This window comes from Aspergillus pseudonomiae (genome assembly GCF_009193645.1).
Source record: "Aspergillus pseudonomiae strain CBS 119388 unplaced genomic scaffold BDV37scaffold_127, whole genome shotgun sequence".
Classification (NCBI taxonomy): Eukaryota; Fungi; Ascomycota; class Eurotiomycetes; order Eurotiales; family Aspergillaceae; genus Aspergillus; species Aspergillus pseudonomiae.
In genome coordinates, this window is record NW_022476119.1 from 19,649 (window position 1) to 43,004 (window position 23,356).

At 46.8% G+C, this 23,356-nt stretch overlaps 6 protein-coding genes across 6 annotated transcripts; 2 read left to right on the forward strand and 4 right to left on the reverse strand.

The window, feature by feature from the left end:
• Nucleotides 1-182: 182 nt before the first annotated feature.
• Nucleotides 183-3,546, reverse strand: BDV37DRAFT_291199 (putative kinesin family protein (KipA); the record flags this gene model as incomplete). Its single annotated transcript, XM_032088883.1, has 2 exons — nucleotides 2,250-3,546; nucleotides 183-2,184 (listed from the first exon to the last, which is right to left on the reverse strand). The coding sequence occupies exons 1-2, from the start codon at nucleotides 3,083-3,085 to the stop codon at nucleotides 183-185; spliced, it is 2,838 nt and encodes a 945-aa protein (XP_031935513.1). The 5' UTR covers nucleotides 3,086-3,546.
• Nucleotides 3,547-5,144: 1,598 nt separating this feature from the next.
• Nucleotides 5,145-6,812, reverse strand: kin28 (TFIIH complex serine/threonine-protein kinase subunit KIN28). Its single transcript, XM_032083612.1, has 2 exons — nucleotides 6,372-6,812; nucleotides 5,145-6,293 (listed from the first exon to the last, which is right to left on the reverse strand). The coding sequence occupies exons 1-2, from the start codon at nucleotides 6,562-6,564 to the stop codon at nucleotides 5,275-5,277; spliced, it is 1,212 nt and encodes a 403-aa protein (XP_031935514.1). The 5' UTR covers nucleotides 6,565-6,812; the 3' UTR covers nucleotides 5,145-5,274.
• Nucleotides 6,813-6,828: 16 nt separating this feature from the next.
• BDV37DRAFT_35458 (mitochondrial 37S ribosomal protein mS41) lies at nucleotides 6,829-7,995 on the forward strand. The gene has a single exon (XM_032090511.1). The coding sequence runs from the start codon at nucleotides 7,078-7,080 to the stop codon at nucleotides 7,816-7,818; it is 741 nt and encodes a 246-aa protein (XP_031935515.1). The 5' UTR covers nucleotides 6,829-7,077; the 3' UTR covers nucleotides 7,819-7,995.
• A 285-nt stretch (nucleotides 7,996-8,280) lies between these two features.
• BDV37DRAFT_276318 (cytochrome P450) lies at nucleotides 8,281-13,214 on the reverse strand (the record flags this gene model as incomplete). The annotated part of the gene is made up of 10 exons (XM_032085543.1): nucleotides 8,281-8,352; nucleotides 8,406-9,464; nucleotides 9,522-9,719; nucleotides 9,773-10,038; nucleotides 10,455-10,459; nucleotides 10,992-11,589; nucleotides 11,702-11,882; nucleotides 11,935-12,527; nucleotides 12,587-13,115; nucleotides 13,173-13,214. The coding sequence occupies 10 exons, from the start codon at nucleotides 13,212-13,214 to the stop codon at nucleotides 8,281-8,283; spliced, it is 3,543 nt and encodes a 1,180-aa protein (XP_031935516.1).
• Nucleotides 13,215-14,144: 930 nt separating this feature from the next.
• Nucleotides 14,145-21,189, forward strand: stt4 (1-phosphatidylinositol 4-kinase STT4). The gene is made up of 11 exons (XM_032083613.1): nucleotides 14,145-14,279; nucleotides 14,330-14,510; nucleotides 14,572-17,277; nucleotides 17,326-17,434; nucleotides 17,492-17,617; nucleotides 17,673-18,039; nucleotides 18,094-18,465; nucleotides 18,521-18,776; nucleotides 18,857-19,060; nucleotides 19,117-19,404; nucleotides 19,456-21,189. The coding sequence occupies exons 1-11, from the start codon at nucleotides 14,272-14,274 to the stop codon at nucleotides 20,713-20,715; spliced, it is 5,877 nt and encodes a 1,958-aa protein (XP_031935517.1). The 5' UTR covers nucleotides 14,145-14,271; the 3' UTR covers nucleotides 20,716-21,189.
• A 654-nt stretch (nucleotides 21,190-21,843) lies between these two features.
• BDV37DRAFT_35552 (uncharacterized protein) lies at nucleotides 21,844-23,131 on the reverse strand. Its single transcript, XM_032090512.1, has one exon. The coding sequence runs from the start codon at nucleotides 22,965-22,967 to the stop codon at nucleotides 22,128-22,130; it is 840 nt and encodes a 279-aa protein (XP_031935518.1). The 5' UTR covers nucleotides 22,968-23,131; the 3' UTR covers nucleotides 21,844-22,127.
• Between the last annotated feature and the right edge of the window lie 225 nt (nucleotides 23,132-23,356).

Genomic DNA, 23,356 nt, shown 5'->3' on the forward strand with positions numbered 1-23,356 from the left:
AAAAAAAAAAAAAAAAAAAAAAAAAAAAAAAAAAAAAAAAAAAAAAAAAAAAACCAGAGGAAACAGAGGAAATAGGAAGCGGGCGGGGGAGATATTAGCGAAAGATAACTCCCGTTATGGGTAAATATCTATCATAGCATGCCAGGAGCATTAAGGATGCAAGACAAGCAAAGCGAGGTCTGTTACCCCGGTTGGAAATCACGATCGACATTGTCATGAATCGTGCTGCTTGGAGTTAAGCTCTGAACAGGCGTCATGGTGTCCGAAAGCCGTCGACTCTCGGTAGCGATACGAACACTCCCGTGGGAACCCTTGATCAAGTGGCCACTGTCAACCCGATCTTGAATCATCTCATTGAGAATTCGTGACATTTCATCATCCATATTTTTCGTCCCATTTAGTTCGTCCTCCTTGTGAGGCGGAAGGATACTAGCCACATGGTCACTAGCTAGCGAGTCGCTCACATCAGGATCGGCACTTCGATACTCACCCTTTTCCTTGAGGTCTGTATCGATAGCGATATGCGCAAGGTCCCGATGCCGAGCAGCAGAACGGAGCGCAGCAAGCATTCGATCCTTATCGTCTAATTGTTGCCGAAGTTCGTTGATTTCCATATCCTTCTCACGTAGCAAGGCCACCATATCTGGATTTTCAGAGGTTGCGCTCCCAGCTTTAACGCCTATTGACATTCGTGAATGGCTGGACCGGCGAGCCTGCAGTAGGCGTCTCTCTAGAGTCGAGATATACCGATTTTTGTCACTCAAATCGGCCTGAAGGGCTACAATTTGCCTTTGAGCGCTTGCTTTTCCGTCCGCAAATTCCCCAACGATATCTTCATCCTCATCATTGCCAAATGAACCACTCGAAAAACGTAAAGCTTCGTTGCTGTTGACGGAGAGAAATGATGCAGGCCGGACAGACGATGTCCCATACGCACCCAATGTTGTCTGACTGACTGAAGAGCGTAGAGATCGAGCCACCGATTCGGCAGCAGACATTCTTGATAGTCGACCAAGAGTAGACATCGTTCCCTGGCTGTTCACACCAGTGGATTTGGAGCAAAGAATGAGCCGATTGAGATGTTCTATGCGCTCTTTAAGAGCGGTTCGAGCTAATTGCATTTCCAACATTTGCTCTTCGTGGCGAGCCTGTGCCTCCTTTTCTAGTTGCTGCTCTTCCAATTTCAACTCTTTTTCGGCTTGTGCTTTTGTTTGGCTTTCGAGCTGGCTTCGAAGGGCCTGAATCTCCACTCGGTAGCGTTCTAGAAGCACACGACTCCCTGCATCACTGCTACCACTACCGAACGCTTCTTCCGCCCGTTTGGCGTGGCTGACAATATTGTTTTTGGCTCGCGCAGCAAATTTCAAAGTATTGAGTGTTTCGCCAGAGTTCGAATTGCCCGTTATGCCAAGATGAACAGTGCAAAGAATGCTGACTAGTGAATTCCCTAACAAAGCTGATTGTAACAGCCTCGTGAGCTTGCTGTCACGATACGGCAGGTGCCTGCCCTCGCGATCAGTCGGGTTACCAGCTTTGTCCTTAGTTTCCGAAAGCCTGGAAATGATAGTACCAAGGGTAAGTAAGCTTTTATTTATGTGAGCACCTTCTGTGCGCCGTTCTTTGTCGTCAGCTGCACGTTCTGATCCAGCTAAGTCTATCAAGCTAAGCGTGGATACTCTGACCCCTCCCGGGGCTATGCCCGATCGCCTGTCCTGAGTGGCGCCCGTGGGCACTCGTTCCCTACTCTCAACAACGATTTGGACCACTGCATGACTTCGGGAGCTGCGAGCATTGAACTGCGTGCTGCCAGTTCTTCTTGCATGGTCACCCCTCGCAATTACACGAAGAAGTTGTGTCGGGCTCTGTACGATCTCTTCCTTCAGTGGAGTCGCATACACGCCTCGTTTGCTATCTTCGCGCAGCTTTATCTCTTCCTGCTGGAGGGGCAAACCACTGCCAGAAGCAGAGGCTGAGAGTAGGTCATGGATCTTCTCGTTGTAGATCTCAAGATAGCTAACGCGAAGCAGGAATTCTCGATGCGGAGTCTCCCTGATGAAAGAAAATATGTCGGTTATTGCCAATGGGATCACCCCTGGAGAGGTAGCAGTTCCCTGCATTGAGAATGTTTTACCGGTGCCAGTCATGCCGTATGCAAAGACGGTACCATGATAACCTTCCATTACCCTTCTCACGAGGCGTTTTGCCGCGGAGTCATAGACTTTGGCATTATGCTCATTGGGAGAGAAGACGTTATCTGATATACAAGAGTAAGCTTTTCTGCACAAGGATTGATTGTGGGGCTATTGTTACCATAATAATAATCGCCTCCTTCCTTTCCGCTAAACGTGATAAGGCTACGACGTGCATCCACTGCCCATTCGCTGTTGGTTTTTGATATCTCGGTGCCGTGTACATCAGGGCGCACTCGGACGCTAACTATAACATTACCTTTGGCCTCCTTAGGCTTCGAATGAGGCCTGGAGGCACCCGTTACATCATCTGCGTCCTCAAAAGTGGTCGCGCTTGTCGAGTATGACCCTTGAGCGGAAGAGCTCCGGCTTTGCGATGGTGAAGCCTCTGGATCTCGGGCCTCTGCACCGATAATTGATTTATTATCCCCACTATTTAGCAAGGACGGGGTCTGTGAACTTCGATAGCTGCTGCTGGTCCCCACGCTTAACCTGGAGTTCCGTTTGACCTTCACACTGCCAGAGGAGCGAAGGCTCTGAACACCTGATATTGATGATGCGGTGGAAGGACGGCTTCCTGTCTTCGGTGGTTGGGGAAATGCCGCAATACTAATAGTCCTGCGTAGCGATTTATCGGGACTGCTTGGAGTTCGACCAGCGGATATTGACCTGGAGGAGCTCAGGTTGGAAGCCGAGTTGGACAGTGCAGTCTTACTAAGTGATGGCCTTGGGCTAGGAGAGGCACGTATTTTGGAAGAAATCTGAGACGGAGAAGGCGCCCTCGCATGGTCGGATGAGACTGGTAAACTCTTTCTTGATTTCGGTGCTGAGAGAGGGGGTAAGGACCCCGTCGGAGGATTCGCGGCAGGCCGCGACGGTTGGGGTAACGTAGACATGGAGGCGTAGATTTCGCACAAGTACTCCAATCACTAGTATCAGGCAAGCCTAGCTGGGGCTGTCCGATTATGACGGTTTATGTTGGAGAACAACTTACGCGGCGGCCATACGCGGAGGCTTGAGGGTAATGCGTTTCGCTGCTGAATCTCTTGATTTTGCAGAGCAGGCCTCTGATAATTGGAACGTTAGGATTAGCATCTGATAGTAGTGGTGCATAAGCTATATTGTGGGAATATGAAGTCGAGACCTCAACCTAGACATCAGCCAAGTATGATGATGGATGTACCTCCAAGGAACATTGCCAATCTTGGCGGTCCTCCCCGCGCACGGGTGGTTCTTCGTCCCGCTATATACAGTACCGCAGCAGAAAAGTACACGAGAAATAGATATGGGAAATAGTGGAATAAACTATAGCTAAAGGCTTTTGAGGGCGAAAACTCACAGTAAATGTTAGGGTCGATTTTCGTAAAGGCCCCGTTGGTGTTTTTGGATTTGGCCGAAATCTCCGCACTCCAAACCCTTACAAGGATCACGGTCTAGAAATTCAAATTATTGAAACTGTTGTCGCCGCCGCCGTTCCGCTCTCTGCCACTGTTGGCTGTGCTCTTATATGCGACGTATGTTAACAGTGATTCAAGATCAGCTTGGAGGCAAAACGAACGGATTTAAGATTCTGCTTGGCCAAGTGTGACCAGATTGATAGGCCCGATAGGTGCGCCGTAACAGCACCAACCGGTCCCTGTGTTTGCGGACTTGCCCGCGAGGAGTTGGTTCAGGGAAAGAATTCAGCGAGAGTTGTTATCGTTCTTGTTGGTTGTTTAATCGCGTCTTTGAGGGAGCGGGACGGCAGATAAGCGGCCCCTGTTGAAGGGGGATTGAACGTGGTCCTCTTTCTTCCAGTTTTTCTTCGGCTCCCCTTAGTAGCTGGAGGGGGATGCAGGAAAGAATAGCCTTGGGCCAAATATGCAAAATTGATTGAAGTTCGTCTTAGTATTATATGATCAACTTAATTATAGTGAAATGATAGTCGTTTGAAAGGTGACAACCCTCAAGAGGTAGTTGGGACTTGTTTATCTCTTGATCTTACTGTTAGTTCGAATAGCTGTAATACCTGTGGTGGCTATACTCCGGAGTAAGTACAGAGTACACCTACCAAGTAATTACTTTGTTGCGGTTCTTTGGTAGGTACTGCAGTCAAGTGCCTAACGCACTAGTAGTACTACTAGCCGGCGAGGCTATCATTGTCCAATGTTGTTTGTTCCTGGTGTTCCACGTAACATTACAAAATACTAGAATTGGTTCCTCTTCCTTCAACCCTGTCTTGAATCTCCTCTGGAGTAGTCGCCTTGCATAATGTTCGAGGTCAATTTTAATATGGATGGGCCATGGGCAATATGAAGGAGTGCTTGTCTTTCAAGACTGGCTTTCTTTAGTCGCGAACCGGAAGTTGTCCAGACAGAACCACATCCATTACTCACGGAGTAAGTAAACTCTCAAGTAACCAGGCGACTTCCTACTGAGAAATTTTACCGTACATACACGAATACATACTAGCCCTGGTGTAACAAATTAATGAAATTTAAGATTATGATGATGCGCCTGCTGGGGCTCTGGGGCACAAGAAACCATGGGCTAAGACACTTAGTGCAAGGAAACGGGAAAAAGGGGACCAATAAACGCGTAATATGCTGGTGCGAAGGGGAGTCACTCACCCAAGTGCCTAAGCTAGTAGTTTAGTGGTGCTTCCACTTTCCCAAGTCGAGTGATACATTATACAGGTTACGGAGACCCTTATTCATCCACACACGGGATTGACACACCTGGGCAGCCGGGTCTGGAGTACAATAGACCAGTGGTACCTTACCTACTAGTTTTGAGGCCAATCCTCGACAGATTGAAGAGAACTTTTGGCGGAGCATTCATGAGTCTAATAGATAGTGCCGATAAGGAACAAAAAACGAGTTTTATGGGAATTACGAACCCAGGCTTAGGGTGTACTGTCTAGATGGCTCTAGACTAGGCTTATTTGAGATTGTGGCCGATGGTCCCGTCTATATGCCCGGCGACTAACTACTACGTAGATGATAAAACGATGGCATATCACCTGGTGTAATTTCAAGAGAATGAGCAAAACTCGTTTATATCGTGCTGAATCCGATGGCAGCTTCAGTCAGATGAAGTAGATCCGCTATTGCTTCGCGTTAAAATCTAATTGTCGGGCAGCATTCTTGAATGTATTATCGTCGATGTCTCCACCTCTTCTCGTCAAATCGTTGCCCATTTTCTGGATTCCATCCGTTTTTTTGGGGAGATCTTCCTTATTTGTCGGTCTGGGCTCAGTGAACCACCAGTTGTGTTGCAAAACTTGACGTGCCGTACTCCGTTTTCTTGGATCCAATGTACACATTGACATGAGCAAATCTGCGCCGACAGGACCGGCAGTTGGGAACTGTCTGAAGAAGAATTCACGACCCTGTATAGAAACAATGTGGTTTTTATCTGCGGGTATATAATTGGGCAGCCTAGTGACTCCTGGCCAGTTGTCTTCAGTGGGCGTGCCAAATGCTTCGCAAATTTTGGATATCTGGTCGAGATCAGAACTCCCCGCGACGAACGGTACTCGCAAGAGGAGCTCCGCAAAAACCATTCCCATGGACCAGACGTCTACAGCGCCCGAGTATTGTCGTGCTCCATAAAGCAATTCAGGCGGCCGATACCAGCGTGTAATAACTTGGTGTGTCATATTCAAGTAAGGGTCAGCGAATGATCTAGCTAAGCCGAAATCTGCTAGCTTCACCTCCCCATCGGCAGCAATGAGGAGATTGTTAGGTTTAATATCTCGATGGAGAATAAAATTTTCGTGGCAGAACCAGACACCTCTAGCAAGCATTCCCATCCACGCCTTAACATCAGCTGCGCCGTAGTGAATATTTCCGTCTTTAATGAGCATCTCAAGGTCACCACGTGGCAAATACTCTAGAACCAGGTTGAGATTTTGGTCCTTGGAGGAGAAGACATCATGGAGCGCTATGATATTTGAATGCGACAGTTCTTGTAAATATTTTACTTCCCGGATTGCATCCATGGAAAGCCCATCTTTGTATTCGGCATTAACTTTGATCTTCTTGATTGCCACGAAGGACGAAGGATCGACGCGGATATGACCAAGGTATACGACAGCATAGGTTCCTTCCCCTAGCTTCTTGTCTGTTGACTTGTTCAGTAGTGCCATAAGACATTTGATGGGAATCATAAGCATGAATGAAGAAGGGCGATATATCTCACCTTTGATATATTTATGCCGCACATCGTCATTTAATTGTTCAGTTAGTTCACGGTCTGTACTGTGCGTGATAGCAGGCGAAGATGTATTGCCCTGGGAATTGGCTGAGCTCTGAGCAGCTCTCAACTTAACTGCGGTGTCGGAAGCTGCCGTCGCGGTTGATGGAGACTGGGGTGGTAAAGGTGAAATTGCCATGGTTTGAAGATTGATGGGATAGTCAAGTTATATTTCTGACTGTGCCCGTAGGTTATAACTCGGGAGACAGCGCTAAACTGAGAAGGTATAGAATAAAGTGCCGACCATAGAGAGTTGTTCTCTGATAGCTTTAGTATCAGCCGAATTTTGTTGTGCTGCGTAAATTTAGCATTACAGTGCCTTTTGTTTTGTTTTGTTTTGCATTATTGCCCTACTCATTCACAGCAATATATGCTTCTTGATGCCAGTGTGCTGTGGTGGCGCTTACTATAACCATGTAGGCATGCATAAATAACCAAGTCTCGGAGTTTTGTTGATCCTGAAAATGCGGCTGTGACCAAAATTTCTCTTACCGCGGACAATGTCACTACCAATCAATGAGTTCAACTGAGAAACTCAACTTTCGTTCTTTTCTTGATTTAGCAAAGGCTATCTGGCTTCCATTGCCTACACTCTGATCTCTTCCTGTGTAATCTTGACCCTACCAACCAGTGGAAAAGATCAACGCGACCGATGATGGCGATGCGTAGCTCGTTTCTCCTATCTCCACGACTCATCAGACCTCTGGCCATTAGCAAACAATGTGTGCGATGCTTCCATAAACACTCCTCTACGCCTTCTGTGCCTTCGCCAACACCATTCGTCCCCGACGTCGAAACATTTCTTACGTTGATTGGCCGTGGCATGACTAAACATGCAAGCAAGCTTCCTTCATGGGAGAAGCTGTTTACTCTTAGCTCTACTGAGCTCCGAGATATTGGCATTGAGCCGACTCGTCAACGGCGTTACCTGCTCCGGAAAAGGGAGAAATTCAGAAACGGAGTCTTTGGGCCGGGTGGTGACCTAGAACATGTTGTTGATGGTACAGCCCAATTGCGCGTAGTTGAGGTTCCATTGGCGCCAAGGGATACACCAACGGACAATCAAGCCTCAGGCACCTCCACCTCATCGGCGACGCTCTCTCCAGGTATGAGGAAAGTGATTGTCAACCTACCACCTGATGCTTCCGAGTATACACACGACCCATCGAAACCACTCAAAAAGTTCGCGCACATGAAGATCCATCGTGGCTCCATGCTTAGCGGGCCATTCTTACAACCAATCAAAGGCACAGATAATTGCGCAGCTCTAATAAAAGTCCAGGATGGCATGTGGGAGGACAAGTTGGGACACAAGGTGGATGGTGGTGAAAGGAGACGTGCCGAGGTTAGGGCTAGAAAGAGGAGTGAGGAAAGGAGGAAGGGGCAAGCATAAACTCATGGATTTTTGAGAACTGCGGCGAGTAATTGTCTTACTGTATAATAGTTTACCGTACTTTTGGGGGGTTTGAATCGCAATACATAAACATCACTACACTAAGAACTATACTACAGGAGTCCACAATCTCTGGCACTGTAGAACTGGACACATTGATCCGTGGGCGTTCTAAGGCGGCATCTTCCAATTGTCAGGTTTAGGTCATAACGTTATATTAAAAATAATATGATGGGAAAATGGGGCTTCCTGAAAGTTGGCCCCCGATATGCAATGCGCAAATAATTTACATAGAAATAGATCGTTCGGCGCCATCATACATGTTTGAACAAGAGGCCATAATACCAACGTTTGAAGCGTCCCTCCACCTTCTTTTGTCTTCTAAGCACTTTTGGAATTATCTTCCACAAAACACGAGAAATATACCCATGGAAATTGTATATTGTAAAGGTCGAGGGAGCACTATGCCTTGGGGACGGGCTCGCGCTTCTCAAATTGTATCACTGAGTTGCCCAAAGGCTTAGAAAATAAGGACTATAATTCGGTTAGTGAGATACTCTATAGGTTCCATAGGTAGCACCGCTTACTGAGTAGTCTGTGTCTGGGAGAGTTTCAACGCCTGGAAGATTGCTGAACTTGAACAGCCTGACTAGAGCCGCCGTAATCGCACCGAGCTGGACGTAAGCGAACTGTTCGCCAATGCATCTATGCCGCCCGGCGCCGAACGGAAGATATGGGCTGTTGGTTCCTTTAGTAACCAAGCCGTAGCCATAGTCAACCTTTTCTTCATCCTCTGAGCTAGCAGCGATGGCCTCATCCCAGCGGTGGGGGTTCCATTCAAGCGGATCAGGGAAATGTTCTTCTGATCTTGCAGTGACACCAGGGGAGGAAAGGACATTGTGTGAAGTTGGGATCACGTAGGGGGTACCTTCTACTGGCATCGGATTCTTCACAGCTCGAATGATAGAGTGGATCGGTGCATGTATGCGAAGAGTTTCTTTGATGACCTTGGCGTGCAAGTCCAATTTCTGCAGGTTCTCATAAGTAAGTGGAGGCATATCATGTCCAAGGATGCGAAGTTGCTCCTGATAGAGTTCCTCTGTTATTTCAGGGGATGCTGCAAGATGCAGGACAATCCAAGCCGCAGTAGACGACGAAGAGTGCTGGCCGGCCATGAGTAAGGCGATCATCATGTGTGCAATTTCTTCGTCGGGGACAGGTGTTCCATCTTTGTACACGCACGACATAAGATTCCATACCATGTCCTCCGAATCTTTTTTGCTGCCAGCGTTACGGCGTTCCTTTATAATCTCCATGTATGTTTCAGTCATCCTTTTCTGGGCGGCATCACGCTTGCGATTATGGGGAAGAGGGGCCCATGGTAACATAAAGTTTATGGGGGCAAAACCCATGTCGAGATCATGATACAGTTCGGCAAACGTAGAGTCAAATCTGCTTCGGACTTCTTTCCCTTGAAGTGAACGTGAGGCGGTGTAGATAGTAATCTCAGCAATTGTTTTGCAAACATCGAAAACGCCTTTGTGGCCCTGGAATGCCGAGGACTTTTGTACGAAATCTTCCACTTCCTCTGTAATCAGACGAACGTACGAACGAAGTGCATCTGATGTAAGCCCAAATTTCACAAACTACAATCGTTAACAGACTGAATCAACGTTGCTATTATTGCTGTCAACTTTGCTTACCTTCTTCTGCTCCATAAGTTTAGCATTTGGGCAGTCGTATACCACATGACGCCCAAACACTGGAGTTGTAAGTGGGGAATAAACCTCTTCGGCGCACACATCTCGGAGTTTGCCATTCAGAATGAAATCATTCCCCTTGGTTCCTAGGTAGACGGTGGTCTTCTTACCAAGGAGGACGAATGTGAAGATATCGCCATACTGTGGTAGTAAGCATGTGAGCGAAATCAGTAAATACCGCAGAATTAGCGTACCTTTTTTCGGCAATTGAAGAAGAATCTGTATGGATCCATGCCATAGCTGATGGTGCTTCCAATAAAAGGGAACCAATGAAAGACCAAGGGGGGTTCCTTGTAATTTTTGAAGAGAAGTTGGCGTAAGACATTGATAATCACAGATACAACGAGCATGGATAGCAATGCCACACTGGTGAGCATCCATAGCGATGAATCTGAGCAGCGCTCACAAACACTGTCGAGAATGACAGATAGGAGGCCCATGATTGTGGAACAGTAGGTCACTAGGTAAACGAACGGGGGAATAACGACATGTAAAGGGAAAGCGTCTCGGACAGAGGCACCTTCCTTAGGCCTCTGGAAGAAATTCAGGTGGGTAGATATACCTGCGATGCTGAGAGTAATGGCCAATTCTGAGGGATAGACTAAGCTTTCGAGCGGGTGGGAAAAAGAAAAGTGTAAGTACGGAGTAGACTAGGTAGTACCTTTCGTTCTGGGACCTCGATCCGCCCGCCGCTGATTTTCTCCGGTCTAAGACTAAACCAACAAACAGTAAACTACATTTCCAGATACTACCCCTGGCGACTCAGGACCAGCGAATGACAACAACGCGGATTTCACATCACGCCACTTTAACCTGGTAGACACCTAAGGCACCTTTACACACGTATCTTCGATAACCGATCATCAACTACTGTACCAGTACTACGGATGGATACTAGTGTGTATTCATGGTTTTAGAAGATCTGACTGTTACAAACAGACCAGGACACAATGTAGAGAAGTATAAGGGAAGCAGGTGTGTTCCATAGTAGTATTATATTGTTGGTAATTATATTCTTAAAAGATCTATCGCCAACCTGTTCAAGATATCACTGGAAATAGTAATACTGAAGCCAATCCATAGATGCCTACACGAGCTTTCGTCGAGATCCGAACAAAGACAGCACCCATTTGAGAGTCAATCACCTGATGCCATTCGTGGCAACATTCTATGATATGCATGATATTAACTGGCAATTAGCATATAGATTTGAGTAATCGCATATCCAGCAGAATGTAGAATAATGTTAAAATCGACCTTAACGATACTCATCTTCCCGATTGTGGTGATACTCGTCGTTTGTTCCTGTCCCTAGAACTCTATAGCAGCATAGAATAATCTATAAAACCAGTACCCCACAGACGCCTAGCAATGTTTCATTTGTACTGACTGGCGGGATCTTCTTTGAACAACACTGGATCCCCACGCTCTCCAAGGTTGACAAAATCATTAGGGGCACTGTTTTGGTCAGGTGACACTTCACGTTTCTGGGCTTTGGCAGGCCTGTTGTGTACTCGTTTTCCGGCGTTATTTTTATGGAAAACTTTAATCGGAATAGCACCTTCCTCCAAGTGTTCACTGAAATGGACATCGTTGACACTGCTAAGGAGCGTGCGCTCCCGTGCGATTTTTCGTTTCGAGAAGTCCAGTTTTCCCAAAGCTCCAGTTAGCCCATCAGTGCTATCAGAAACACTAGGGTATTTCCCAGTAAGCCATGGATGTTCTAGGCATTCGTCCACTGTGATTCTCTTGTCGACATCAACGGTGAGCATTTTGTCTATGAGGTCTAGAGCCGGATCGCCCACAGAATCCCAGTAGGGTGATGGGTAATCAAAGCGACCCATCTTGATCTGCTGCGCTAAAGTGTACGGGCTCTCGGTAGTATAAAGCTCATCGGAGAAAGGAGGAAATCCACAAAGGCATATGTAGAGAACAACGCCAAGGGACCAGATATCCACAGCTTTCGTGTATCTTCGGCGGCGGGAATCTTGTAATATCTCTGGTGCCACGTCTACAACATAAGTATCAACAGTGCCATACCAGCCTTACTGGAACGACTTACAGCTTGGTGTTCCGCATCTATGGGGAAGGAACATTAGCTAGGATCCCTGCACGAAAAGGACACCGATGAAGAAAAGGAGGTAAAGGAAAGGGAAATATGATTGTATCATACAGTGTTGTTGTAAACGAGTCTTCCCCAATAATCTTCGCAAGGCCAAAATCACCGAGCTTCACAGTCAGCTCCTTGTCTGCAACAAGGATATTTTCAGGTTTTATGTCCCGATGAACGATTCCACGATCATGCTATTACCCAGATTAGCTGGTGGTACTGAACAATGGATAGCTTCATCACTACCAGATACTTCAACCCTTCGAAAAGCTGAACGAATAAATCGCGTGTTTCCGTCTCTGAAAACTTCTGCTTGCTAACGATCAAGTTGAAGAGCTCCCCTTCTGGAGCAAGTTCCAGAACGAGGTAAACACCATCACTCTCGTCGAAGGTGTCTTTAAGACATAGTAGATTTGGGTGGCTAACGCCCATCAACAGACCTATTTCTTGCTGTAAAGCGTCCACTTGAGACTTCTGCGAATCGCCGGGACGTTTCTCAAAAACCTTAACGGCATATTGCGCTCCTGTAGACCGTTCTGCACAGAGGTAGACAGTTGCAAAGTGGCCTTTCCCAAGTTGTTGAAGAAGTCTGTATTGCTGGCGGAACCCGCTTGTTTCCCTTGTGCGAGGGTACCTGAAAACAAACCGTGCTTCATCTAAAATAGTGACTTCATCACCGTCTTCAAGTTCGCGATGCTTGTTACGCCCAACGATTGCATCATTAATAAAAGTACCATTGCTGGATAGATCTTCCATTATCGCAACCGATCCTCCCTTTTTGTTTTCTGGGAAGATCAAGAAATGCCGATTAGATATAGTGGGGACGTTAATCACCAAGTCTGAATATATCGATGTCAGAGTCATACAATGTTATATTACGCTGTACGTTGCTACTTACCGCATTCCGGATGACGACCAATTAAGTAACCGCCGGGAGGATGACTCTTCGCTTGTTTGCCTTCTGATGATTTATCTTGCCGTCGAGTTGCCTTCCCAGTCTTGCCCTTAGACTTCGCATCCGCAAGGGCTTCACAACTATCACGCTTTCTCAGAACAAGTGGCCTCCGAACCTTTTCATCAAGCGGGATGAGGTAGCCCCATACCCCCTCAGCAGCCTCATCCTCGACTTCGTCGGCAAATGCTCTAGGTGGGTATACAAATTGTGATTGAGCCTGCGTATCACCAGGAGGAGACGAACATGTTTGGAGGGAATCTGAATTGAGCGGTGTTTGGCAGCGCACCTGGCTAGAATCACTAGGTGAAGCCGTGATATCTTTCGTAACGTCTGTCGTGGTTGAATTTTGTTGGGTCAGAGGCGTAGGTAAATAGGACTGATTCACCGGTGTAGTTTGAGATTGATCTTGGGCTGTGGTTCTCTGGGAGCGCCGCTGCTTTTTCAAATCTTGTGAATCGTGATCCGTGCTAACCTATATGATATTTGCATCTTCAGTGACTTTCAGTGGACCCGTTGGAGAAACACCCACCCTACTGCGTTTAAGAGAGCTCCTTTCGTTCTGTGGCACCATTCTGTTTTTGCTTTGTGTCCGCCTTAGGCTGCCAAATTTGTCATAAAGCAGCTGGCACGGTGATAAATCTGGGTAAGTGGTGGATACAAAGCGGAGCGATGCAAATCAGAGTGACGCAGAAGGGCTTGTTTCTTCTTTTACAGTGGTGCTTCTGACTACTGTAATGATGCTTTGGTTTAAGAAGGGAATAAAGGAGGAGGGAATTAAAAAAAGAAAACAAAAAAAAAAATTAGAAAAGGGGACCACGATATTTCAAGAAAACAAGTAGAAAGATTAGGAGGAGAAGATGAAGGAAAAGGTACAGGCGACTTCTTGTGGTCGTGAGTTTAACTCACGGCCGGCAGCTCAAGATTCGGAGTTCTGCGAGGAAGGTGCGCTAACGCGTATCTTTCAAACAAGTACTCTTCAGAGGTCATTTGTTGACAACAAGGGGTAGTAGCAATGCTTTCCATAGTGCTATCTACTGGCTACCTGAGACCCTATTTCTGATACAAGGACCGTAAAAAAAGAAGCTAATTCGAAGACGGAGGCTAACATCAATCTGTTTGGATAATTGAGATAGTTATACCCTGTAGGTACTAGGTACGGAGCATAGTCAGTCCATTCGATTAGCTAGGTCGCACTGCACTGGGCAAGTATACTTCGATGAGACAGGCCTTGATGTAACTTTATTACTTAACTTAACCCTTCTAATTCAGAAGTTTGACAGCCATATTTTCGAACCAGACATATTGTGTCATATAAGTTTCGCACAGGTGCTTGTAGTTCCTATCTATCTACTGGCTTGTACCATGACTTAGCCTTAAAACCCGAGGACCTAGGTCGGTCGTAATTTAGTTAGCCAGAAGCACGTAGGTAAGTTCGGCCTCCCACGTGGGTCCGGGGAGGTAACACGTACTATGTCCAGTCACAAGCTCCGAGAGCACTTTTTATTACTTGAATCGTCTGCCGTTCAGGGGCGTCTCGTACCTTTTCTCCCTTTCGCCTTTCACAAGTTGGGGGAAAACAATGAATTGATATATTTACACACTGTAATTCATATGAAGCTGTTGTTAGAATGGACGAGTGAGTCATGATCTCATCGCTCGGAAAGTCTTGCGCTGATTGGAATACAGATTCTCCGCATCAATCAGACCCTCCGCGTTGGGGAAGCTTGCAACGCTAGCAGTCAGATCACCGGAGAGTGACGAGAAATCAGACATTGCCCGCATCTCTAGACAGTTTCAACTAGAGTCTTCCCCGCGTGGTTTGAATGGCGTCTTACGAACTCAGGCGCCAACATCGCGGGTGCCTATGGTCCGTCGTCAACGCTTGCATCTCGTACATCAACCAGAAACACATAAACTGACTTTCGTAGGGCATCCGAGAACTAGATGTATTAATCGCATTATGTAAAGCTTCTTCTTCTGTGGATAAACCTGAGCATGCCTCTAGGTTGGTTGCACAGCTATCTCGGTACCTTCCTGAGGCCCACAGTCAGCTCTTCCGTCCTTCGCCTTTCCTGCATCACATAAAACCTTCCCCTTGGGAAGCACTCACCAACAATGTCACTTTGGCTCTTCTTTCATTGGGCTCCGAATCCCGATATCCATTACTGCGAGAGACTGTGCTCGATGCTGTTGATAAGTACCTGGAACACTGCGCCAAATCTGTTCAAGCTGCGACGCCTTTCACGCATTATGATTCAGGGGCAGACCATCCTGGCACGGCTCATGAGGCCGTCAGTATATTATCAATTACTGTTTCCCTGGTTGGCTTTCTGGAGGCCTCTACTAAGTTTGCTTCCTTCTGGACGGCCATCGAGAAATTGAGGATAATTGAGCATATGCGGTCAATACTGTCCGAGGGCTTTATGGTTGCTGTCGAGACAGCTTCCTCTATTATACGTAATGCAAATATGTCTGACAACATGCTCCGAGATTGGAGGAGGTACACTCGGCGTTATGCTGCCGATGGACGCCCTTTAGGAGCCATGCTGCTGCAAGAAGGATTTATGCGCTTTGTCAAAGCGTGTACAACGTCACTTGTCGGAGCACATAATATGTCAGAAGATGAATTGCTGGACGATTATATGAGTGGCGTTGGCATCGCCAGGAGCCACGATACAGATGAAATAGCTCTTATCAATCGTACAGCAGCGATCATCGATGATCAGATCAAGCTTCTAGAGGATGATTCTGATTATCTGCAGCTTGGTTCACACTTGCAGCAACGGCTGGCTTTCTCAGTGAAGGCGTTCGCCTTTATCGGGTATCTACATTGTGTTTTGAGTGGAAGGGCAAACAGTGAAGACTTCCTTTCTTGGTTAGAGAACACCTTGGTGGATCCAAATCAAATGTCATGCCTCGAGCTAGCAACGGCAACTTTGAAAAGCATAGCAATAGTTGCACGAATGTCACTAAACAGTGCTTCTTCCGGAAGCCGTTCTCTCTTGAGGTTCATTGTCGAAGGTGGCATTCCAACTGTGCCCACAGCTTCTGTTGCTGCGAAATGCCTTGCCCAAGTTCTTGGCGTTTTGTCACAAGACGCTGTTATCACGACTTTGTACTCACTTGGGAATGTTCTAAGTCCTGGCTCGGGCACCGAGAAGGCATATCATGGACAGTCCGTGGGAGATGTTCCTGGCCATAGCAATGCTTTTACCAGCTTCTCCCAAGCGAAGCAAGATAGTGAGGCCTCCCTTTCTGTCACTGGCGAGCAAGGCAGTGTACATTACAGAAACGTTATCCACGCTATCGTGACGATTGCTACCCATTCTAATGACGAAAAAATAAGCGCCTTAGCACAATCTATGTTGCTCCAAAAGATCGGGAAAGTCAGTGCTTCTGTTGATGCCTACATCATCAAGGAAACAGCTGCATTGTCTCTGAGCACAGCTCAAGGTGAATTTCAACTTCTTCTCAAATTCTACGACCGGGCCTACTGGGACGGGGTCACTAAGGGGTATAGCAACGTTGCCAACGCAGTAGAGAGCGCAATGGCCTACCTTTCTGTCACACTGCAGAGAAACAACCCACTTCACAGGACATATTTGACTCATTTACTAGAGAGTATCGTAAATAAGGGAGACGCGACGGATTTTGAGAATGAACGCCATAAAGACATAGCCTTCGCTCCTGACGATCTCAGTCCCCTTTTGAAACCACTAGCGTTGCTTGTCTCCGATCGAGTGGCTCCCAGGAACTGCACGGATATTACAGATTATGACCAGGATATATCTACTCTGTTTCGTGATGCCTGGTTCAATATTGCTGTTCACGGGATTTCACTTACCTCAGCCGTCGCTCGAACCCATATGAAGGAGCTGCGCATATTGGCAAAACATTCGCCGCCCCTTGTATCTGAAGACCGCATGGAAATGCTTGAAAGTGATGTGGAGCTTAATACAATTCTCAGGCGTGGCATGGGGCCACAGCGTCTCGTCGAACAGAAGAAGACCCTGATTACGGAGATACCCAGCCGCGAACCTGAGATCAAGCGTTTAAATTATCCAAAAGCAGTTTTCCTTAATGCGGCGTTGCTAGTCGAAAGCCTCCGTGCATCTTCTGGAAACTGCACTAAAGTTCTCAGTTACTTCCGGGACCCAGCTTTAACCACCGTCGAAATGGCGAGCTGCATGACTACGATTGCAGAGAAAGTGGTAAATACTTATGTCTCGCTGACGCTATCTGGTAGACACGAAGATTTTTCGGTCCCGTTCTTGTCGAAGGAACTGGGTGGTTTCTTTGTGGCTTGCTGTCACAGAGTAGAAAGAGTACAGAACGTTGCTGTACTCTGCGCCAATAAAATCATCCAAGAATGTCCATCGGCTCTATGCGAAAAAGACTCTCTCTTTGCTCTCCTCGAACTCTTGACAGTCATGTGCCAATCTTGCCTTGAAGAAGAACTCGATGAATTTGAGTGGAAACCCTCGTTCACTTCACCCACGGGAATAGTCAAAGTTGACTTACCTGATAACTATCACTTTAGAAGAAAAACTTTGGATGTGTTCCTTGAACGAGCTCGGGAATGGGTCACGGCCGCAATGGATATCGCCCCCCTAGATATTAAAGGTCTTCTTCAGGTATGTCCCAGCTCTGTTTTCTGAAGCACGTATCTCACTAGAAGCCAGACCTATTTATCCGCATCAGAAGACAGCAGTGGCTTTGGCAATATTTCTATGGGTAGATCGTTTGCACTTGATATGGGATCGCTCATCTCCAAAAGCGATCAGCGGCTGGGTAAGCTTAGCAGTGCATGGCCAAGACTTATTTCTGATGAATCTCATCCCTGCTTAGGATCAATTGAGCAATATGGGATCAATAGGGTCGACGTTGCTTCTGATTTCATGGCCCAGTATACTACACGCCAAAAATATCGATATCCGGATACGCAGTTGTCTAAATTTCTAGGATGGGGGAAAAGTCTGTGTATCCTTCTCAATTCAACAAGTTCATTGAGCTGATCAAACAAATGCAGGCCCCAGAATTGATGCGCCTGTGTTGCTTCAGCTGGAGTCAAACGACGCTGTCGAGACTAGGCTGTCCTACATATATGAACAGATTACCCTGGGAAATGAAGTTCCATTTCTGGAGGTTAGGGATGAATTGCGAAAGGCTGCCGCTCTCTTGTGTTGTGGCGGTGATCATCATCCTTCTATTCCACATTACCTCGTGTCTTTACCCTTTGAAATATTCTCGACGGAATCAATAAACCTCGGAATCTCTCTGTGGCTAGGAGCAATACATGAGAATCCAAGTGTGGAGCCCAAGATTCTAGTTGAGGTAGCTGAGGCTTGGGAGAAGACAATCTCGCGCAAGAAGGGTCTGTTCGACCCATCTTTTGAGTATGGTCCCTATTCTTGCATCTTGTACCATAACACTGACTTGTTGCAACTTAGTTACGTTGATCCGCTGTATGCAAAGATTGAGCTTCTGCCTACTGATAAGGCACTGATGCTACAAGAGCAACAAAAAGCCCACAAATTTCTCTCACCACATTCACATGTTCTCCAGTTCTTTGAGAGCCACTTCAGTGCAATTCAGCTAGGAAACCTACAAGATCAACAACTGTTTTGTCGCCTCGTTGGCAAGACTTCTGTTGGCCTCATGCAAACGAGCGGGCATCCCCTATCCCGCGAGCTTCACTTTCGTATCATTTTGTTTGGCCTTAGGGTCCTGAAGCATTTCAGTTCGGCAGACACGGCCTCTTCTTGGAAGCTTAAAGACCAACTTTTGTCCGCCGCCCTAGGTTGGTTTAGACATCCGCCTAGGTATGTTGTCAATTCCGTGCTGCTGAATCTAGTTCTCTAATATGTGCATCTGCAGGTGGTCCTTCGGAGGTAATCGATTGCAGATCAAAGCTGAAGATAAAGTCCTCAGTGATGTCGTGTCTGCTCTGGTTAATGTCTCCAATGTCGCTTGTCACACACTGGGATCTTATAGGTCACTGCAAGCTAAACAAGATCTGCTTCATACCCTTCTTGAAAACGAGAGGTCACGTCTGAAGGTTTGGCTGTATCCTCTGGATCAAGAACGTAAACATTACATGCCTCAGTCTTCTGGGAACAGGAATTTGATGGAGGTTCGTTGGCCTTACGGGCAACACCCACCCCGTTCTCCTTTCCCAAGCCCTTCCAAAATATATGTCTAATTTTGCGCTAGGAGGCCACTTCTTTGTTACGGCTTGCTTGGGCTGAGCATCCAGGTTTGGCCATTCAACTTGGTGCTCGTTTCCCATCTGTAAAGCTGAAGAATGATATCCGTTGGCTATTGCTCAACTTCCCGGAAAAGGTTATCGATGAACCCAGTAGCCTTGAAATTATGCTCGGTGCAACTCTTCCTGCAGATATCTCATTTCAGTTGAAGGTATGGTTATGTGCATACTCGATTGATTTATTTCAATTCAAGGCTGATTTTAACAGTATTTGCTTTACTGGGCCCCCGTGAATCCTACTGAAGCTCTAACATATTTCTTACCTGCTTATGGAAATCACCCATTCATCCTGCAGTACGCGATGAAAGCATTGGAAAGTCATCCCATTGACGTTCGCTTCTATTTTGTTCCACAGTTGATCCAGGCTCTACGATACGATGCGTTAGGTTACGTTGAGCGCTATATCATGGAAACAGCTAAGCAATCTCAATTATTTGCACACCAGGTGATTTGGAATATGAAAGCCAATTCGTTCAAAGACGAGGATTCTCAGATTGTGAGTGAAGCGGCCCTTAGCTGGGACGATTTGCTAACGTATGGAAAACAGCCGGATCCACTCAAGCCAACCCTGGACAAGTTCATGGACTCTCTCATTGCCAGCTTCACGCACGAGGAACGCGATTTCTACGAAAGGGAATTCTCCTTCTTCAATGATATCACAGGTATTTCAGGGAAGCTCCGGCCGTACATCAAAAGAAGTAAACCCGAGAAGAAAGAAAAGATTGAGGAAGAGCTTCGCAAAATCAAAGTGGAAGTTGGTGTTTACCTCCCTAGCAATCCCGATGGCGTTGTTGTCGGCATTGATCGCAAGTCAGGAAAACCACTCCAAAGCCACGCAAAAGCGCCATACATGGCGACTTTCAGAATTCAAAAGACGAGGACTCGAGTTGATCCAGGCGGCCTCATAAGTTCTTCAGGGCAACACACCTTGACTCAGGACCAAGAAGCTCGTTCGGACTCGGAGCAGGAGACCTACGAGGTTTGGCAGTCGGCAATTTTTAAAGTCGGTGACGACTGCCGCCAGGACATGTTAGCCCTGCAGATGATTGCTGCTTTCCGGAGTATCTTTGGTAGTGTCGGGCTTGACGTTTGGGTATTCCCCTACCGCGTAACTTCGACAGCTCCCGGATGTGGTGTGATTGATGTCCTCCCTAATTCAATTTCTCGTGACATGCTGGGCCGTGAAGCAGTGAACGGGCTCTATGATTATTTCGTTTCTAAGTATGGCGGAGAGGACTCTATTAAATTCCAGGAAGCACGTACCAATTTTGTCAAGAGCATGGCAGCCTATTCTGTTATATCCTACCTTCTACAGTTCAAGGATCGTCACAACGGGAACATCATGGTTGATGATGCTGGCCACATTATACACATCGACTTTGGGTTCTGCTTCGATATTGCACCTGGAGGCGTTCGCTTCGAGCGCGCACCGTTCAAACTCACTTCTGAAATGGTTGCCGTGATGAGCGGTACTCAACACACACATGCTCATGCCTCCGGGGGTAGTTCTTACAACCCTACAAGCACGCAACCATATCGGTGGTTCGAATCCTTGGTTGTGAAGGCGTTCCTTGCATCCCGCCCCTACAGTGCCAAATTAGCTCACATTGTCTCCTTGATGCTTGATAGTGGCTTACCCTGTTTCAAGCCTGATACACTGAAGAATTTCCGGGACCGATTTGTTCTGGAGAAGAGCGAGAGAGATGCGGCTGAATTTATGCGGGAGCTTGTCCGCAAATCCTACATGAGTGTCTCTACTAAAGGTTACGATCAATTTCAGCTGTTGACGAATGGCATCCCTTACTAGATCGGGCGCCGTATTTACATTCGACCCCTTTCTTTGATTTCGTCTATACCAATACTGTCTTTTAGGGCTTTTCGTTTCGTTCTGAAAGACAAAGAGGGGGGAGTGGGAAAGTGCTTTTTTGCAGAAAAGGGATATATACTACGTAGTTAGTATATATTTATTTAGATTATTGAATTTTGTATCTGACTAACATCTCAACCCCCTTGAAAACTGTAATGTATTAAGGCACAGATCATTCAATTATTGCAGTCTCTTTTCATGAATGTCCTGAGGAGACAGCAGGTCACAGGGAGATTCCGATGAAGCATCCACAATGTCGCTGGCCTTTTACCATAATATTACTTACCATTCTCTGCGTGCTCCAGATTGCTCCTTTCGCTCGACAGACATTGTTTCTATCTAGCCATTGATGTTGGTTTCGCTCTCCTTTCCGGCGTCCACTTTAGATGGCATTTTTCCTATGCAGAATTAATTACGTAATCCATGGCGTCATTGTGAAAAGACGACCTGGAAGAATGGCCGGGATGTCGATGGCATACATTTGCATTATGATCTCATACAGGCTTATTTCAAAAGAGTATCAGAACAGGCATAATACCCTAGTCTCCAAGCTACTAACCGCTATGACATACATTCAAATGGAACCCGAGGAAGGCCATTACACTTTTAGCGCAATAATGTCACTATGCAGCCCATACTTCATTTCATTGAGCAATGGCTTAACTATAGTTGAGAAGTGTTCTGAACAAGAACAACAAAAATACAAACAAATCGAATGAAAAAAGAAAGAAAAGAAAAGAAAAACAAATGATGTAAATAGAACAATGTGTGTCGTTGCAGTCATTTACGACCCGACAACCATTTTAGAACGACCTAGTGTTGTTTCAACCGTCTGGCTATGTCGCCAGTGCAATGAACATGAAGTCTGACAAGCACCTTCAAAAGGAGAAAAAAACGAAAGATAAACATACGCTAAATCAACAATATGATCACTACCCGGTATACAATATGATTCGTATCGAAATTTGACTAAAATGTGTCACCATTTTGAATCCCTCGCCTCGCTTCTCCCTCTTTTCATGTTCCCACCCCTCCCTTAATGACTAGTGGTAAGATAGCCCGGAGCTGACTGCGACATCGACTTCGATATCTTTCGTTCCGTAGATAACCCGGATGGATGTATCATGAGAAGGGCAGCCAGCTGACTGAATAGTCGATCATAACGCCTTGCAAATGCAGAATCGAAAGTACCACAGTGATTGAATGCAGTAGTTTCTTTCTCATGTCCATTTCTGTCTTAGATTCTTCCCTCGTCCGTCTCTCGTTCATTTCAGTCATTGATCCTCACCCTTGGTGAGAGGAGATGAAGTGCTAGACAGGAACGAAGAGGTAGAAAACACTAGTACGCGTTCCTAGTCCATGAAGTCTCCACGGAGTATTTTCTCCTGAAAGAAGTCCGGCTTATTTTGCCGGGGTTGCTTGGGCATCTCCCGGGCTGGTTGTTCCATTGAAGCAATGGAGGCCGCCCGCTGATGCTGCCCAGACTGAACCGTGTTTGTTGTATGCTGTCCGTGAGGTGCATTTAAGGAATTGCTTCCAATCGATGGGGCACGCTCGGCACGAGTCCGAAGAGCTTCGGACCAATTGAAGCCTTCGCCTAGTGGTCGCCAAGACTGGTTAGATCTATCGTTCTTAGAAATCACTTTATGTGTACTTGCAGCTATTGAACCAGCGGTGGTATTGACAGAAGTGCTGCTGACTAGTGACGCATTTGAGCGCCCTCCAGCCACGGGTGACTTGGGAGAGGGATATCTACCATTGCCTGTGCTTCCTCCGCGGACATCTCGCAATGCTTGTGCGCCAAAGGAAACCCTTCGTGCGAACGGAGAGCTCGGTGTGACGCTAGGAGGGCCATTCTCATTATCCTCTATGACCGCGTCCTCGAGGCTCGCGGGGTTGGATCCCACAGAGCTGGACACACTACCATGCCGCAAGTTTCTTCCCCCAAACGGTGAAGTCTGGGTTGGTGAGCCTGAAAGACCTAGCGTGGTAATGGATAGCCGTCGCCCATGGTGCGACTGTGCGTTGGCTACGGCACTAGCCATTGGACCCGTTGGAACGCTTGAGGTGGTCCCCTGATTCCCGGGTTTCGTCAGATAATCAGCCAAGCCAAGGCCTGACGCCAAGGAAGCTCGACGTTGTCGCGATGGTGGAGGAACAGAGATGGGAGAAGTCGAACGATCGCCTGACATTCTATTAAGACCTGGGTGAACAACCCCGTAGGATTATTCGACAGAGTTGATGATTTGGGATGGAGGGTGTCGGATATGGTTGACGGGCTAACTGAGCACTTATCCGGGCAGGACGCCCCCCTATCCCACAAGTGTGGAGATAGAAGAATCGAAATATTCAATGTTAACCGTAAATTGACGCTACTGGTTTGTGCTCAGGGTATCTATCATACAAGGTATGACGTCAAACCCTCAAAGACAACTGACAAGGAGAGAGCAACGCAGAAGAGGAGAAGTGAGGCCCGGTAGTGCACACACAGGTCTGTTAGGGGTGGATCAGTCAGCCAGGTATGTCACACAAAGGCAATGGAATATGGATAGATGCAACAGTAGTGGTGGCAAGAACGATA

What these genes read in the sequence shown, in the direction of transcription:
- kin28 (XM_032083612.1), bottom strand. Translation starts at nt 6,564, where the DNA reads ATGGCAATTTCACCTTTACCACCCCAGTCTCCATCAACCGCGACGGCA. An exon ending in GCGGCATAAATATATCAAAG is followed by an intron (nt 6,294 to 6,371) that starts GTGAGATATATC and finishes ACAAGTCAACAG; the next exon opens with ACAAGAAGCTAGGGGAAGGA.
- BDV37DRAFT_35458 (XM_032090511.1), top strand. Translation starts at nt 7,078, where the DNA reads ATGATGGCGATGCGTAGCTCGTTTCTCCTATCTCCACGACTCATCAGA.
- stt4 (XM_032083613.1), top strand. An exon ending in CAACATCGCGGGTGCCTATG is followed by an intron (nt 14,511 to 14,571) that starts GTCCGTCGTCAA and finishes TGACTTTCGTAG; the next exon opens with GGCATCCGAGAACTAGATGT. An exon ending in ATTTCTAGGATGGGGGAAAA is followed by an intron (nt 17,618 to 17,672) that starts GTCTGTGTATCC and finishes AAACAAATGCAG; the next exon opens with GCCCCAGAATTGATGCGCCT.
- BDV37DRAFT_35552 (XM_032090512.1), bottom strand. Translation starts at nt 22,967, where the DNA reads ATGTCAGGCGATCGTTCGACTTCTCCCATCTCTGTTCCTCCACCATCG.